The 17,984-nt window shown below is 36.9% G+C and overlaps 1 protein-coding gene across 2 annotated transcripts in view; it reads right to left on the reverse strand.

Moving 5' to 3' along the window:
- DAPK1 (death associated protein kinase 1) overlaps positions 1-17,984 on the reverse strand; it is a 244,453-nt gene that overhangs the window by 67,050 nt on the left and 159,419 nt on the right. For both annotated transcript variants that reach the window (XM_036738594.1, XM_036738603.1), the window contains exons 4-13: positions 9,593-9,731; positions 8,765-8,894; positions 8,529-8,577; positions 8,415-8,441; positions 7,663-7,815; positions 7,008-7,053; positions 6,009-6,098; positions 4,237-4,329; positions 1,045-1,164; positions 455-553 (exon numbers count right to left, since the gene is read on the reverse strand). In XM_036738594.1, coding sequence (XP_036594489.1) covers positions 455-553; positions 1,045-1,164; positions 4,237-4,329; positions 6,009-6,098; positions 7,008-7,053; positions 7,663-7,815; positions 8,415-8,441; positions 8,529-8,577; positions 8,765-8,894; positions 9,593-9,731 — 946 coding nt within the window. The remainder of the gene's footprint in view (positions 1-454; positions 554-1,044; positions 1,165-4,236; positions 4,330-6,008; positions 6,099-7,007; positions 7,054-7,662; positions 7,816-8,414; positions 8,442-8,528; positions 8,578-8,764; positions 8,895-9,592; positions 9,732-17,984) is intronic.

The following is a 17,984-nucleotide window of genomic DNA, read 5'->3' on the forward strand; positions in this document are numbered from 1 at the left end:
GAAACTGAGACCCAAAGAGGTCATGTGATTTATCTGAAGTAGGATTCTAACTCAGGACTTTGTCACTGAGTCTAACACTCCCACTACACCACATCCAATACTTGCTACCAGTATGGCAGAGCCTCATGTTCTCATAAGGAAAATGGTGGCAATAAATGCTTGTACTTCCTCAACAGGAATTTTGTAGAGAAAGCATTTTGTAAGCTATGAAGAGATATGTAAATAGCGCTGTTATTATTGGACACAGTCCAGAGGCAGAGCATCTAACTTCACCTATAGGTGGATTATTACTGAATATTTAAGTAGTATATTTTAATTTATGAAAATTTGAAAAATGAACTAGGTACCACTGTACATTTCCCTGTTATTTTTAAAACAATGTGATACTATATTAAAAACAAAACATCCCAGCCCCCTTACTATTCATTCATTTGAAATGAAACAGAATTATCACCTTATCCTGGACATCTATCCTTGCCCCTCTCTTAATCAATAATTGCAGCATCTGAATATTCCCACATCCAGCAGCAATCAGTAACGGAGGTGTTCCATGCTGAGAATAAACAAGAGGAATATGCTTTTCAAATACTTGAGGTTTGGTAAGAAAGAGAATATGCCCACATTTAAACGTTAGTATCAGTGTCATAACTTTCCCCATCAGCCTTTTCCCTCTACAATCAACAGCAATGTAGCCCTGCTTCTTCATAAGAAGCGGAAGATGGTCAAAAGAGCCATATTTCCCTGACCCAGATTCACCTTTTAGATTCATAATTTAAAGTGACATTTCCATTTGTAAGAATGAGTGGCTTTCAAATTTAGCACATCATTTGACTCTGATGTGCCAAAAGAGTCTCTAGTTTTATTTCAAATCAACTTGTAAACTAAAGTGACATTGCCCTGTAGTTTGAGGGTCTCCAACTAGCTGGGTATAGGGGAAATCGGCTGTGCTCCTTTCACTGCAAGCTTTTCAGGCATATCCTACTTTTAGCCCTTTGCCACAAGATGACATATAAGTCAGCTCATCCTAGGAGAATCCTGTCAGACCTTGTTAGGCTGATTCACATCGTAGTTGGTCAAAGAGCCCAGTAGGTGCTGAAGCCCAGGAAGGTTGTCATCATTGATGGCATGAATGACTGCTTTCATCACAAAGGAATCTTCTTCATCCTTGAAGGAAACAGATAAGAAAAAGGAAGAATAAATTGGTATACATATATATATACACACATACACACATGTTCATATACATACAACATATGCACATACATCTATTTTTTAAAATCAATGAGGATATAAGGGCTTTTTATAGGAAAGGTATAAGGTATAGAATTCTAATTCCAAAACTATCACAGGTAATGAAGGGAAACATGTATCCAAAGCTACTAAAATACTTCCTTTAAAAATAAAATTACTGCTCTCTTTTGTTTTCACGTGATTTTCATTTCTTAATATATCTTTCCCTACTTCCCTTCCCCATGGGGCTATCAAAGAATAATGAAGAAGAAAAAAGAAAGAAAAAAACAAGCATTTCAAAAAAATTAACCAACATAGAAACTGAATCTGACAGTATATGAAATGTTCCACACCCATAGTCCCCCACTTCTGCAAAGAAGGAAGGAGATGCATTTTCTCAACTCATCTTTGGGACCAAGCTTGATCATGTAATTATATAACATTCAGTTTCTTTTACAAAATTTATATTGTAATAGTAATTATGTATCTTGTTTTCCTGGTTCTATTTCCTTCACTTTGTATCAGTTTATAGAAGTCTTCCCATGTATCTATCTCTGTATTCTTTGTATTCACTGTTTTTCACAGTGCAGTGATATTCTATTACTTCGATGTATCATAAATTGCTTAGTGATTTTCCAGTCAATGTGCATCTATTATGTGCTATTAGTTCCTTGAGTATGGGGACTGTTTTTTGCCTCTCTTGGTATCCCTCGTGTTTCGCATAAAGCCTGGAACATAGTAGGACTTAATAAATTCTTGCTCACTGAGTGATGTGTAAGGCACCTTTCTGTCCTTTACCTTGTTGAGATATATGTTTATGAGTGGGATTTCTGGGCCGAAGAGTATGGAAAGCTAGTTTATTCCACTGAACAATGAAAGCATCCTCAGAAATTACAACAAATTCAGTATTATGTAATTTATAAAATCAACTACAACTTTTTGTTTATAGCAAGAGCATGTCAAAATACCAACCTCAGCTACCACTAAGATAAATGCAATAGGAACCTTAGAGACGCAGCCTGGTACTGTGGAAAATCACTCTTGCTATGGAGTCTGAGGACCTGGATTCAAACTGGTGAGTCACTTAACTTCTCTGGCCTCAATTGTCTCACTTGTGAAACAAGGGGAGTAGACTAGACAGCCTCTAAGGTTTTTTAGGGCTCAACATTGATGATTTTACCACAACTTAAATTATCTTTATGAGTAAAGAAAGGGCAAAGCCAAAGATCATGTATTTGAAAATCGTAACAATAATAATGATAATGGCTAGCTTTACATAGTGCTTTAAAGGCTTGAAAAGCACTTTACACATATTATCTCACTTAAAATGAATTTGTGCTGTCTGCAGTACATTTATAGGTCAGGCTATGCTAAGAATGAGACGTTAAAAAAAAGACTGCCAGAAATTTAAAATAAATACACAAAACAAAACTAGGCTCAAACTTTTAGATTTATAAATTTGTGACTATGTCTTCCAAATGTATAAACACTGAAGAAAAGAGTACATTTATGCAGACCTAATATAAGGGGTTGTTTGTTGGGGGGCAAAATGGCCAAAACACCTTTTTCTTTTCTGTTTTCTCTGTTCTGTAGCTTTAAAAATCCACATGGAGGCTTTAGTAATGTAGTTATTTACTTTATTCAAGAATATAGCCTGCATGAAGGTTGATTTTGTGAGCTCTTAGTTACAGCACACACTTTCAGATATGCCACCATTTCTGTTTTTATATTGCCATCAAAAATGCCTCACAGAAAATGTCTATATACGAGAAATGCAAGAAGAATTGGGTTGAAAAAAGAAGAGGAAAAAAAAGAGAGAGGACAGAAGAGGAAAGAAAATGGGGGATGAAAAGAAAAGAGGAGGAAACGTGAAACTTCTAGAGTAACTTCTAGAGTAACCTTATAACTAACATAATAGGAAATAAGTCTCTGGATGGAAAATAGCTTCACATGATACCATAACATGCTTGTTTTATATTCTGCCTTGGTTGACATTAACCCTGCCAATAATTCATCTAAAAATTTTAGCTATTATTTTAATCTATACAATTTTGCTCATTAGCACCCTTATCTTAGACTACTAGTTCTCACTCTTTTTTCTTCCCCCCCTCACCATTCATTCTATCACTAGCTATTTGGAATCCCTTTTCTTTAATTTTATGTTTCCTCTTATTCTATTCTCCATGTTCAATATCTTAGGTTAGTGTCAGGGTAAATCCAATGTCAAAATAGAAGCCATGGATAGAATTCCTGGATGCTATTCAGTAACCATGAAAATATTAGGTTGCCAGAAACAGGACAGTTCCCATAGCAAGCCTATATCTGTAGGGTTTCTGTCCCTTCAGATCTAACAAAAAGCCCTGTTGTTTGACTGTCAGGGGAAAGGCTCATCTAATTATTTGATTTGTAGGAGAAAGACTTTAGAGCCTTATCAGGAGGGCTAATCTGAGATTAGCTTTCAATTTGGATGGGGGGGGGGGAGGATCCATATTCACTCTAAATGGCCTTTGGCCAGTGAGTACACTGTTAATAAATCAAATATAGTTTTGGCAACAAAGCTTAGGTAATAAAGCTTCATAACTCCTCTTAGAGCATAACAGCAGCTTTTCTTACATTTTCTTGCTCCCCTGGGGTGGTTTCCTCTTTCTCTAATACTACTTATAATCTGAGATTCCATATTATCAATGGAAGCAGATAGCTCTCATTTTACTGTCTGTAAATGGCGAGGAAACATAAGGCCCTTTTAGGATGGACCGATTCCTTCCTTTAACCACTCTATTGAAAAGGAGGGATGCGGAAGAAGGAGCAACACCAACCATAACAAAGAAGAAAATGCAGAAGAGTATACTCTATCAGTTTCCTTTCAAGAAGAGCTAAAACAGTAATATAATTGCTACATTATTCAGGTTCTAAACTATTTTAGGCTGCAGAGGAAAGGTGTAGCTTAAATCATGTACACACATGATATTAAGAAGAGACCATATGACAGTCAACACGCCTGCTTACCAGAGTATCATCGCTTCTGGCAACGCTCATGTTACTCCTAGACAAGAAGGATCTGGATAATCTTTGGCACAGTGATATCAATCGAACAGATTGCTTGGAAGAGTCACATGCACAGACACAGAAAGAGAGAAAGAAAATTTTAGGTAACAATTCTCCAATGACACTATAAATTGCCGATTGCAGATGAATGCTCTGCTGACATGGGAGAGTATGTGAAGCATGATTAGACAGAGTGAATTCTATCAGTCTATTAAGTGAAAGGTATTCTACTTCTTTAGGAAACAATCCTACAGGGCATTTAAAACAGATACAAATCTGCTGCAACAAAGGGTTCTCTTTTCCTTGGTATTTCATTCCATGATAGGTTTGGAACCCCATTTCCCTCTCAGTTCACATTTGAAAATTTCTTCTTATGAATGTTATCTGTACCATGATTCAGGCTTTAGAGTCTTCCTTGCTAATAAAGCACAGCATGTTGTTGCTCATTAAAGGTTAAAAACAATATATGAGCTTTAGTAAACTAGGAAGGAGATCATGAAACCTCACCAAAGGGCAGAAATCCATCTATTCACCAACAGAGAAAGAATTCATAGGATCATTGATCTAGAGCTTGAAGGGACTTAATTTTACAGATGAGGAAATTGAGGCCCATAGAGGTTAAGTAACATGCTCAAGGTCACACAGCCTCAGATACCATGGCTGTTTCCATTGTAGCACACTGCCTTCAGGTGAAGAATTATTTGATTTGTAGGAGAAAGACTTTAGCATTTAATGACAAAGGCAGAAGCAACATGGCAGAAGTTTATGCATCTGAAGCATTTGGCTATTCTTAGTAAGTTCTGAACCTTTACAGGAGGACCAATGCAAAATGAGGCTGAGATTCACTGAGGTGGGTGGAAGTCATATCAGCTGGAAATGTACATGTCCTTGCTCCCACATGGTACTTTTGATGGCGATCCCTTGAGCATGGATTTCCTTTGGGGATGCAAAAATGAGGAACATTTCAAGTTCAATGGAAAGAGGTCTGGATTTGGAGGCAAAAGGTGTCCATTTGAATTCGTTTTGCTATCCATTACCTGGGAGAAATTCTAAAGAGTGTCTCCTTATTTGTAAAACAGGGATTGGGCTAGATTATCCTCAACATTCCTCTCAATTCTAAATTTATTAGCCTATGATCCCAGCATGGAGATAGGGCCATTATACTTAATTTTTTATTTGACTCTGTATGCCACCTGTTATATTAAGAAACTGAAGGCTGACTTAGGGCTTTTATTTATGTGCCCCACATTGTCCCTTAAAGGGAAGAGCAAAATGAAATGGATTGGTGGGTTGAAGGAATAACAGAGGTTAAATTCTTGTGATAGTGCTGAATTTTTTTTAAATTTGCTTCCAACAGCAAGGAAAATACTAATCACAAAACAAAAGGAACACTTTTAGCTAATAATCGAAACATTCTTCATTTAAATGTTAAGCTACTTAAAATAATGAATAAATGAATTAAAATCGACAAATATTTATCTGCTCTTAGAAACAGTATTTTATGATTAATTTTGAGTTTGTTCAAAGTATGTAGTTTTTTATTATTATAATAGTTAATAATACAAAATGCCATTTAAAAGTAGGGTATTGCGTATCTTGACTAAAACAATTTAAAAATTATTAAACAGCAAGAAACAATCGGATAATTTCATCTTACATGTCAACAAAATAGAACAGAATTTCAGAGTGAAAATAAAAATAATTAATACTACTACTTTATGTAACATACTCACCTTCCATTTTTTTCGGGCTGCAAACTTTTTGAATTTTTCCATATTTACTGCAGATGCTTTCCTACTAAGTGCTTGTTGACTATCTTTAGGCTAAACAGAGAGTGAAAAAACAAAATTTAAAAGAATTCCTTCTACATTACTTTATTGTAATTAAGCTTCTCTGTATTCTCATATCTCATATTATTCAATATAAACATGCAGCTTATTAAAACGCTTAAGAATGGTTTGGGAGTGGGAACCTGGAAGCTATTTACAAAAGCTTATCCCAGTAGGGAAAAAAGAGTCACTCTAATAGGAGAAAAGAAAATGCAGATGAAGTTGAGTGGAAAGATTCACTGTAAGGATTATGTGACTTCAGCAAGGGAAAAATGTTACCTAATGTTTCTATGTACTCAATATTTGTGTAATACTTTTTCTTTTGATAAAATCATATAATTTGATGTTTCCAGGTGCCTTAGAGACAAGCTATCTAAACCTTCCGTACAATATCTAAATTCTTTCTTTTGCATCTCTGAAACATGGTCACCTAGGTTCTCCTTTAATATCTCTTGTGACAGAAAGGTCACTATCTTCATGGATAATTTATTCCCTAGTTATGGCAACTTTAACTGTTAGATCAATCAACGCTTTTGTTCAATCAAAATGTGCCTTCAGTATCTTCCCCTGATTAGTCATAGTTATGCTCTATTCTACATGAAAAACCTTCAAATATATGAAGACCTAGTTTTCCTTCAGTCAGACTTTTCCCTCTTTTTCTCTTCTCTAGGTTAACATGCACACTTTATTTCTTCAACTATTCCTCTGTAACAAAGGCTTTTCACCTTTTTGATTGCTTTCATCTGAAATTTGAAGATATGGATCTGGAGAAATGGAAACATTACTTCAAATGTGATCTCATGTGATACGCAATAGAAAAGAATATTAACTTGCGGCTTTATATAAGAGCTAAAGATTTTAAAATCTAAAAAGATTTAAAATATGACATCATATAACACTTACCTTAATCCAAGGATGTTGCAAACTATCTTGAATTGTCATTCTTTTCCTTTTGTGGGGAGGAGGAAAAAAAAAAGCATTTTAACTGGCAAGCATTAAGGTTGTCTCAAGGCAAACACAGCAAACCATATGTCATTGTTGTTTTAGTTATGTCTGACTCTTAGTGACCCTAAACTTAGGCTTTTCTTGGCAAGGATACTGGAGTGGTTTGCCATTTCCTTCTCCAGCTCATTTTACAGATGAGGAAACTGAGGCAAACAGGGTTAAGTGACTTGCTCAGGGTCACACATAGTTGTCTGAAGCCAGATTTAAACTCAGGTCTTCCTGACTCCAGGCCTGATGCTCTATCCAGTGCACTACCTAGTTGCCTGGCAAGCCATATACAGAAACTCTAAAGTACTGCCTACACAGGGACAGCAGGCTTTATAGAAAAATGCTGAAAGCTAGACCTGCATCTTTGCAAATCATTTGCCAAGCCTGGATAAGAAAGCCTGTGCCTATGTAGAGGACATCTCATTTTCAGAACCCTTTTCACATAGCATGCTTTCCCTTTGCCAACAAAAAAGCAGCCAGTATCCAAAAAGCTCAAGATTTTACTCATGCTCATAATGACTAGGTAATATACATCCCCGTATAGGCAGGGATAACAGATACTTACTTTGGGTCCTTAACTAGAAGTCTTCTTATGAAGTCTTTGGCTAGAGCACTGGTATTACTGAAGAATTCTTCCTCAAATTCATAGTTCACAGCAGATACATTTGCCAATGTTTCCTGCTTTGTATCACCAAGGAATGGTGAGGTACCACTGAGACTATAAAAATAAAAATGGAATGCAGGACATTTATAATTACTCCCTGTGTACCAAGCTGTTTTTGGTAACTGATAAGGGAAGAGTGGAAAAAAGATTATTTCTTATATGTAGAGACATACCACTTTAGAAGATTTACCTTTTATAGGATAGTTGATTATAACTGGCAAAAGCTTTGACTTAATTAAAAGATTCATTTAAAAAATCAAGTTGGAACAATCTAGTCATCTAAAACCCCCTTTTAAAAATGTTCACAGCAGTGACCAATAACAAAGCTTTCATTCACTGTGATGTTACAGTTTGGGGATAACATTTAGAATCAGAAGTAAAAATTTAATTAAGAAAAGCTAAACATGCTCTATACTGTAATAGAATACAAGTGCAAAAAAAGGGATTTAGATATTGTACAGAAGGTTTAGATAGCTTGTCTCTAAGGCACCTGGAAACATCAAATTATATGATTTTATCAAAAGAAAAAGTATCACACAATTTAATATTAAGTAGGATGGCCAAACTCAGATGGAACAAAATTTTAAGGTCACTAAATACAGATACTTTCAAAGAAAAATATGTGCCTGTGTTTTGGGAACTTGGGTACTTACAGAATGTAGGTTATTACACCAATGCTCCTAGGAAGGAAAAAAATACATATTTATACATCAGAAGGGTAATGAAATAAATCAGAAAATAAACAGAATCATGGAAAGGTTACTCACCACATATCTGCCTCAAGACCAAGAGGTTCATAGTTTACTATTTCAGGAGCTAAGAAAAAACAAACATGTCTTAAGTTCTGGAAATAAAGGACCCAATAGTTGCTACTATTATGTAAATTTGAAACAAACAGTTAAAAAATTATTCTCTTAAAATCAGAGAAGTATGAGAAATGTTTCCATGGAAAAATGGTTATTCTTCTACCATAATCTAATGCCTACAGGAACATCACACTCACCAACAAACTCTGGGGTCCCAAAGATATTTTTAAATTCATTTCCAAAGTCAATTTTGTGTGCCAAGCCAAAGTCAATTATCTTGATCCGAGGTTTTGGGACATTCCTATCCAGAAGCATTATGTTTTCAGGCTTTTGAAAAGAAAAATTAAAAGCTATCATATGTTATTCTGAGGAAATAGCTACAAAATATTTCTTACCCTCTCCCAAAATAACTAAGGTCTTTGAGTATTGGGATCATGTCTTATATTTCTTTATATTCCTCACAGTGTCTTGCAGAGAGAAGGATAGGTCTATTGTGATCAACTAGTTAATTGAGAAGCCCAACCTGGCTCATTACGTTGTGCTACATGCTACCACATCCCTCAGTTCTGAGAGTATCTCCAGTTGGGATGGGAATGTGTATAGATAGAAGGAATTCCTGTGGCATCTAAAGTAACTATGAGCAAAATAGATGGAACTGTGGCTTTCAGTCTCTATCCAAGGAAATGTTAGTAGCTCAGAGGTAAACTGAAAGTATTTCCTCAATTTAATATGTACCATGTATTTACTACGTGCAAACACCTGTCCTAGACTAATACAAAGATATGTAAGACACAATCGCTGCTTTCCATGAGGTTACAAACCTTTCCATAAAAAGAGGTGAGAGATTTCTATGCTATGTATTTAAAAATTTTTTGTATTTCATTTGCTAATTCCATTCATTAAGTTCTTAAGTGAAATCTATTTCACACATAGCTTTCCTTGAACTGTCAGTTTTTAAAAATACCAATAAAAACCATTTTTTAAACAAAGAACTTACATACCTTGCTTTATAGATAGCAACATACCTTTAGATCAAAGTGAGCGATGTGCTGGGAATGGAGGTAGTAAACACCATTAAGGATTTGTTTGAGAAATTCAGTTGCTTCTTCTTCAGTCAAAGATTCTTTTTCAGCTAAAAAGTCAAAGAGTTCTCCACCTGCAACACTGTGAGAAAGGAAACAGAGCTATTGATGTATATTCTGAAATGACATTAATTTATCTTTTGCTTAGCTTCTTTCACAGACATATGACAGAATATCTGACAGCTCAAATTCCAATCCTGAAAAAAAATAAAGAATTAAGAATTGCTGAAGCCAACATAGGGCAATATGGGCAGCTAGGTTGCATGGTAGATAGAGCACTGGGCCTGTATTTAGGAAGATTCATCTTCCTGAGTTCAAATCTGGCCTCAGACACTTACTAGCTGTGTGACCCCGAGCAAGCCACTTAATCCTGTTTGCCTCAGTTTCTTCATCTGTAAAATGAACTGGAGAAGGAAATGACAAGTCACTCCAGTATCTTTGCCAAGAAAACACCAAATAGGGTCATGAAGAGTCAGAAAAGAATCAAAAATCCCTGAACAATAAAGCCAATATGTGAGAAGTCATAAGTACTTTTAGACTTGAATTTTACATCATTTATCACACTGATCAACTGCTTTGGAGACAGTTGTGTTAATGTGGAACTGTTCTTCCTAGAATGGAGAAGGGGAAGATTAAATCATTTTTTAAAAATAATTTTAATTTTTAAAAGTAATCTTAAATACATGAATACAAATGATTTACTTTGCTGCATGATTTACAGTATGTCTCCCTTTCCAGATTTTAAGATGATGATCTCAAAATATGTATAACAGGAAACTCTTCAAAAAATAAAATGGACTAATCAATATTTTTATATAACTTTTGTAATTTAACCACACAGAGAAATAAAGCCACAACTCAACTGCAGTTAAGACAAGGTACATGTTAAGTACATTACCTTTTATTAGGGAAGACAATTATTGAAGGTGTGTGTGTATAGTAATCTCTGTTTGCACTTTATAGATATTGGTGTTTGTTAACTTAAAAGGGGAAAAAATCAGTTTTCCTAAAAGCAAATTCCAGATTTTGAGATTTTCCCCTTATGTGCCATATGACTGTATAATATATATGTGAATACATGCATGTACATGCTTTTTTTTTTTAAAATCTTCCTTCCTGAAAAGCTTCCCTTGATATTTAAAGATGTTCAAACATGACTTCCTATCACTGGGAACCTGTTCCACTCTATCAACTACTCTACAAACTGATATGAGGCCAGAGGCCAGTGAGCTCAGCACCTGTGGAGAAGAGAATATTGAGCTCTATCAGAGGCTAAAACACCTGAATCTGTCTGCCCTTACTCAATGGCCTCTCTCTGGCCTCCTTCAAATCCCAGCTAAAATCCAGTCTTTTATAAGAAACCTTTCTTGATACCCCTTAATGCTAGCCCTCACCCTCTGTGATTCTCTCCAATTCATCCCGTCTATGTCTTGTTTGAACATTGACTGTTTCTATGTTGTCTTCCCCCATTAAACTGTGAACTTTTTGAAAGCGGGGGTTATTTTTTGTCTTTCTTTGTATTGTCAGCATGTAGCACAATGCCAGGCATAGAGGAGGAGCTTACTAAATGCTTACTTTTGCTGCTGTTGTTCCTGCGGCATAATCGACCCAATAGTAAATATGTTAAGGAGAGGAGATGAGAGAGGGGTTGAACACTCCTCTAGTTGGAGCGGGGCAGCACCAACACCTGGGACAGTAGATGAGCGAAATCAGAGTTGTGTGTGTATGTGAATCTTTACTGAAGTCTAACTCTAATGTCCACTGCCTCACCATGACACAGAGGTAAGATTAGGTTCTTAAAAGCTATGGTAAAAGAGTACAAGCTAGGATAGACCTTTAATACTCCAAGGATTTGTGATCTCATCAATGTGGATATTCTCTTCAGCGATACAGATTACAATAGATCCTTCCAGTCCATCCTTTCCTCCCTGTTCTCCCAGAAAATTGCCATAGAGAGTTCACTTATCACACTATAGTCCCTTTTCATGTTCTCCTTACAGAGATATCTAAGGTATGTGAGGGCTGTCCATGTGATTGGCCCATTTTTTTTTTCTGGTCATATATTCTTCTGATAAAATCCTTCATACCACTTCTGCCATGTAATTCTTTATTTGAGATGTGTTGCTGTCTACCAAATTTAAAAGGATTCTAAGCCTAGCAACAAATTATTTGTCTGTCCTCCAAGGAAAAGCCTAGTTAAGTGTGGTGAGGCTCATCATCAGAGGACTGGCAACCAAGATGATGAATTTTTATTTTTGTGACTGCAATTAACTGCCTACTTAATTAGTATGGAAAAGGGTTGTGAACCATGTAAGTGGAGAGAATTATCCAAACTGATGAAGCCAAGGATCCTTGAATCATTTGTAGGTTACAGTTAAGAATGAAAGCAGTAAGGAAGCTTGGAAAGTAGATATTCCAACCCCATTATTTGAAGATGAGCCAACTGAGAACCACCAGGTGGGTGAAAGAGGAATTGGGAGATTATGAAGTTAAATCATCAACCAATGTGAATACTGAAGACTCCTAGTTTAAGGACAAGAGTTGAAAAAAAGAGGAAGATGATGAGCCAACTGCTAAACTCCTGGAGAAAGGAGGGAGAATGCTCTGGGTTCCAGTATATATTAGCCACCATGGTCTGCACTGGGTCTAAAATTTTGATTGATTGGACTTCAAAGGAGGTGAAGCTGAAGAGTAATGGTAATATAGGGAGAATGTGGATGTGGAAGTAGTGGGCAAGGGGTATTCCAATTCCCCTTCAAAGACCAGTATATTAGGGAGTGTGAGAATAGGTACTGCCATTGCTGGGGAGTATGGTTGGGAAGGCATTGTATTCAGGAGGAAGCCAGGTCTTAGTGAGAGATGGTAGATAGAAGAAGGGAGACAGAAAAGAGGTCCAAGATGAAGGGAAATTTATTTGTTATGGAACAAAGATTCTAGAGGCCATAACGAAAGGGGTTGACATGAGTGGAATGGGGCATGATTGGGGTAGGGTTGAAGAGAATGAGGATGAGAGAATGGGAAGTAGAGGTTAGGGATAATTTGTTCTTATAGAGTAGGTGATTAATAGGGATAGCAAAAGAAACAGGAGGCAGGAGAGTGTTAGCCACGAGGATAGTAGTAGGTACAGAAACATACTCTACCTCAGTCATGCATAGGGATGCTCACATACTAGAGGTCACTATCATCCACAAGTGTTCTACTTCCTCAAACACAAACCTTCTTTCACCTATTTGACCATAACCAATCATTCCATCTCTCCATAAGTTTCACTCCTCCTAAACCGATTTCTCACCTTTGAGACCTCCAATCCCTCAGTAGTTTCTTGGACCATTAGCCTGGTTCCAGCTTTATTTCTTCCCTTTCCATTCCCTCACCCTTTTGTTCTATTAAGAGCTATTCATCTTTTCTTAATTTTATTAGCTGAAGATTACTGTTTCCTCCACACCTATTTGCGAGTTGCTGACTAAAGCCAGAGGAAGTGATACAATCATGCTGAATAGGTACGTTATAGATTCATGCTATCCAATGTCAACGGGGCCCTCACTGCAGAAAGGCAATCTTTTTATTACCCTCTAGTTGATTCCCTATGTCACTCCTCACAGAAGCTATTCCAAACATTCATACTCTTTCCTCCTTAAGCATTCCATAATTCCTTCTCCCCCACTCCACTTAATACCTTGCCCCTCACTTAGAAAAGTGAAATCATTTGCCATGAACTCCCTCTTCTCACCTTTTTCTTCCACTTAAAAGTTAATGACATCATGTCCTATTCTATGCCCTTTTTTCCTCTCCGAATGTGTGAGGTAGCCTTTCTCCTTGCCAAGATCAACACTTTTATTTACTGATTTCTTCCCTACTGTCTTCAAACATGACCATCTCTTCCATCCTTAAAGACAAACAAATAAACAAAAAACTACACTACCATCCCCTCAAGCTGTCAATCAATATCTTACCTCCTTTTGTGAACCAAACTCCTAGAAAAAGTCCCCACTCTATCTCTACTTCATTTCCTCTCACATACTCCTCAACTAACTGCAGTCTGGTTTTTGACACAATCACTCATCTGAAATTGCATGTGACACTACTGACCATTCTTTCCTCCTAGATTCTCTATTCTTTGTTTTTTTTTGACATTACACTTTGCTAGGCTTCCTACTTGACTGACCAATGCTTCCTCATTTTGTTTACAGGCTCATCATCCTTATCACTCTCTCTAATTACATGTATTCCCCAAGGTTGGGTCCTATGCCCTCTTCTTTTCTTCCTCAACACTCTCATTCTCAGGTAACCTTATCAGCTCCCAAAGGTTTCATAATCATCTCTATGCAAATGACCCACAGATCTATATATCTAGTCCCAAGTTCTCCTCTGAGACTCAATCCTACCTCATGGCTATTGGACATTTCAAACTGGATGTCCTGGAGACACAGGAAAAGACAGGTTGGTGCCAGACTGTGAAGGGTTTTCAAAACCAACCAGAAGAGTTTCTATTCTATCCTGGAGGCAGGTGTGACTCACTAGACTAGTACTCTATGAACTGTGCCACCTGCCTTATCTATATTTCTCATATGTGGCGATCTGCCTCCATTCTTTTGCACTGGTGGTTCCCCATGTTTGAAATGTACTCTCTTCTCACCTCTCTATAGAGTTTCTCTCTTCCTTGAAGATGTAGCTCAAGAGCTATTTTCTATCTGAAACCTTTCCTAATCTCAACTAACCGTTTGTGCCTTTCCTCCCAGGCAATGTTATGCATGGAATACTGGGTTCATGGTTTTTCCTCAGAGTCTCTCCCCTTTGTGCCTACAACTTGGGGAGGGACCCCGAGCCTAACATGATGCACTGCACAATTTCACATACTTAAAAAAGATAGAAGCTTATTGATAGGGGTGCTCCCTCCAGTGATACAAATCATTTATGCCTGCCCATTTTGTGACTCTTGTCTCTGTCCCCTCCCCCCTCCCATCAAAGTTTGCCTACTATGTGTCAAGCACTGGACTAGGCATATTTTCAAATATTTAGGAACCCCATATTTGGTCATCTTCCCTACTAATTCTATTTGAAGCCTTCTATCAATTTTCAATCACTTTTCGGAAAAACGGACAATATAGCTATTTGCTTACAGGGTAATTTTTATTCCTCGTGTCAATCACAACAAATAAACAATGGTTTTGGAGGAATGATGACTGGAAAACAGCCTTCCTCTTTCTACTCCTCAAAAGCCTTTTATTTTTCTTCTCAGGACACTCAGGACCTTCCCTCCATATACATGGTTGGTCTTTCATATTCAAATGCTTACCTTGGTTTCTGTTTTTTTTTTGGGAGGGGGGGGGGGGGGAAACTTACCCCTAAAATGTTGGGAGGAAGAAAACCATACCAGATGATTTCTTACATGGACACTTTCCTCCCCACACACACACAAGTTTAAAACAGAAACTAAATACTTGCAACTGATGTAGCTGTAGAATAGAATAAGGATAAAAAAAGGAATCAGCAAGAAACCTTTGTGTTTCTACTCTTTGTTCTGAATTTGATATTTTGCCTAAGAAAAGAAGTGATTGATGAAAGGAATGATAAGTAATCTGTATAGCAAATCTGGAAGTGAGTTTAACCTCCTTTATTACTTTCAAAATTGAAAGTAATTCAAATATCAGCATTATCATGTAAATTTTGTGAAGTGCACTTAAGTTATTTATGAACTGCATTTTAATAAATTCTTGATGCTTATAGTGAGACTACAAAGAGTTTTTCTCCCTATCCGCTTTCTTGAAAGTCATAGGACAATAAAGGAAAAGCACAAAGGTTTGGATGGAAAGGACCTATTTTGAGCAGACTGCTATAGAAAACAATTTCCAAATTATCCCAGATGTGTGGGTCATTAGCTTCTGATGAAGAACTCCTACAAAAATATACAAATAGCTTAAAGATTTATAGCTTAAAAGGAGAGTACAATACTCTATCACCCAAATGGGATTAACTCTGGAAAGGCTACATTTTGTTTTTTTTAAACTAGGTTCCCGGACTTCGAGTCAGAAAAAGATGGGTTCATTTTCCATCTCAGACACTATCTGTGTGACCCTGGACAAGTTTCTTCATCTATAAAACAAAGGGGTTGGTTTTGATGGCTTCTAGGTTCCCTTCTAGCTCTAATACAAGGATCCTATACTCTTGTAGGTTACAAGCCCTAAATTTGCCTCATAATGAGCCATGCCTTGAGTCTACTTTTGAATAAGGAATTTTTTTTTTCTTTTTTACTTTTTTTTTTGCAGGGGGGGAAGGCAGGGCAATTAGGGTTAAGTGACTCATCCAAGGTCACACAGCTAGTAAGTGTGTCAAGCGTCTGAGGCTGGATTTGAACTCAGGTCCTCCTGACTCCAGGGATGGTACTCTACTCACTGTGCCACCGAGCTGCCCCAGGAAAATATTTCAACAAAAAGTGCACCAGTCTACCTGTACCAGAAAAATCAATACATTGAATATCTTGAAATCACCTATTGGTGTCAGCTCCACCCAAGTTGCACCTCAAGTCCTAGTGATGAGTAATGGGACCTGGACCCCTTAAAGGAAAAGACCAAGTCTCTGAAAGCAACCCAGCCCCTGATATTTGCCACACTGGCATTTTGCCTGAGGCATCTGGCCCACGCTAGCCTACCTAGATACTAAATAATCCTTTTAACTCTCCTTTCACTATGGCTCTCTGACCCAGAAAAGACCCTTAACTCCTTTCACTGTAGGAACCTGCCCTCCCCTCCCATCCGCCATTTATCACTCCTTAATCCCATCTAGACCCTATCTCTTTTACCCATGGGCCACCCCAGGCTATTCACAACTCCTTAATCCCAGATTTGAGACCTCTCAAATTTACCCTCAACCTGGTTTAGCCAGTCTACTAAATAATGCACAGGGGAGTGAATAAAATGAGAAGTGAATTTCTATTAGGTTCCCTGTTTTGGTCCTAGAAATTTTTCTGATCATCATATACAGTTGTTTGACTTCCTTTAAAAATAATAATTATGGTATGAATGAATGAAACAGGTTTTATTTAAGCACTCACAATGTGCCAAGGATAGTGTTAAAACCTGGAGAGAGAAATATTTAAAAAAAAAAAAAAGGCAGTCTCTGCCCTCAAGGTGCACATTTTAATGGGGATAAGGAGGTCTATAAGGGAATGGTGGCTAGGGTCTGGCAAGTCACAGCCATGCGCAGGGGAACCACAGGACAGTCAATTGGCATGATCTTTTCCACAAGCAATGGCAATATTAAATTAAAATTACTGTTCATTGGAGCAGGATAGAGAGAAAAACGCAAAGCAAAACACATGACTTGTGGCTCTGCCTTTAAAAGTGGAACCTATTAGAAATTCACCTCTAAAGGAGAACTGCAATTTCTACACTCTATCTACTTCATTAACACATGCTATGAATACTCTATTTAATCTAGAAGGGACAGCTCCAGGCATTCCACATTAGCATTTTCAGTCTAATCCTTCACCTGCCAACTCAAGTTCTTTAAAAGCATAACAATTAGCTTTGCAACATACAAAAATAACTCCACACAGGGCATGTATAATGTTAATAGGTTAATTTACCAGTCATCTCACCCTAAGAAACTTAAAAGCTGGCAATAATCACAGGATAAATGAAAACTCATAGTAACCATTCATATTTAGATATTATGGCTTAAGCTTTACCAGGTGAAGATCTAATAATATTTTTACTTACATTTTATAGAAGAGGAAACTGAGTTTCAATAAAAGCTATTTGCCAAAGGTACAGAGCTGGGACTAAACTCTGGGTCTTTAGATTTATTCCGCTATTCAATGACAAAAGTAAGATAAAATAATATTTTCATAAGACCTAGGTATACTTAAATCCTGATCTTTCCCTTAATCAAATTCTGATTCCTCTCTGTCCCAGATTTGCCCAAAATAACATTTCTTCAGAACTCAACTGTCCCTCTAAGCTACAAATTCAAATTCATCATAGCCTGAAGAGGTTTTAGATATTCTCTTGCTAAAAAGGTCAAATAGGAATCCTTAAACACAAAATTCTATAAATAAATATTTGGTGACTAGATATTTTTTAAGCTTTAGTGATCCATTTTGCTTTTACATTACAAACATTTGCACATTGCCTCCACCTTATGAGAGCTCTCATAACAAAGTAAAACATAGTGACTTTATTTGAGTGTTGCAATAGTTCACACCTGTGACTTGCCTCAACCTTTCAATTTTTAAGTATTTTTTTAAATTTTAAATTTTAAGTGTTCAACTGAAGTCTATTTTCTCTCCTTCCTACCCCTTTATACCACTGACAAGAAAGGAAAAAAAAAGTCCTCT

This window comes from Trichosurus vulpecula, chromosome 1 (assembly GCF_011100635.1).
Source record: "Trichosurus vulpecula isolate mTriVul1 chromosome 1, mTriVul1.pri, whole genome shotgun sequence".
In the NCBI taxonomy this organism is placed as follows: Eukaryota; Metazoa; Chordata; class Mammalia; order Diprotodontia; family Phalangeridae; genus Trichosurus; species Trichosurus vulpecula.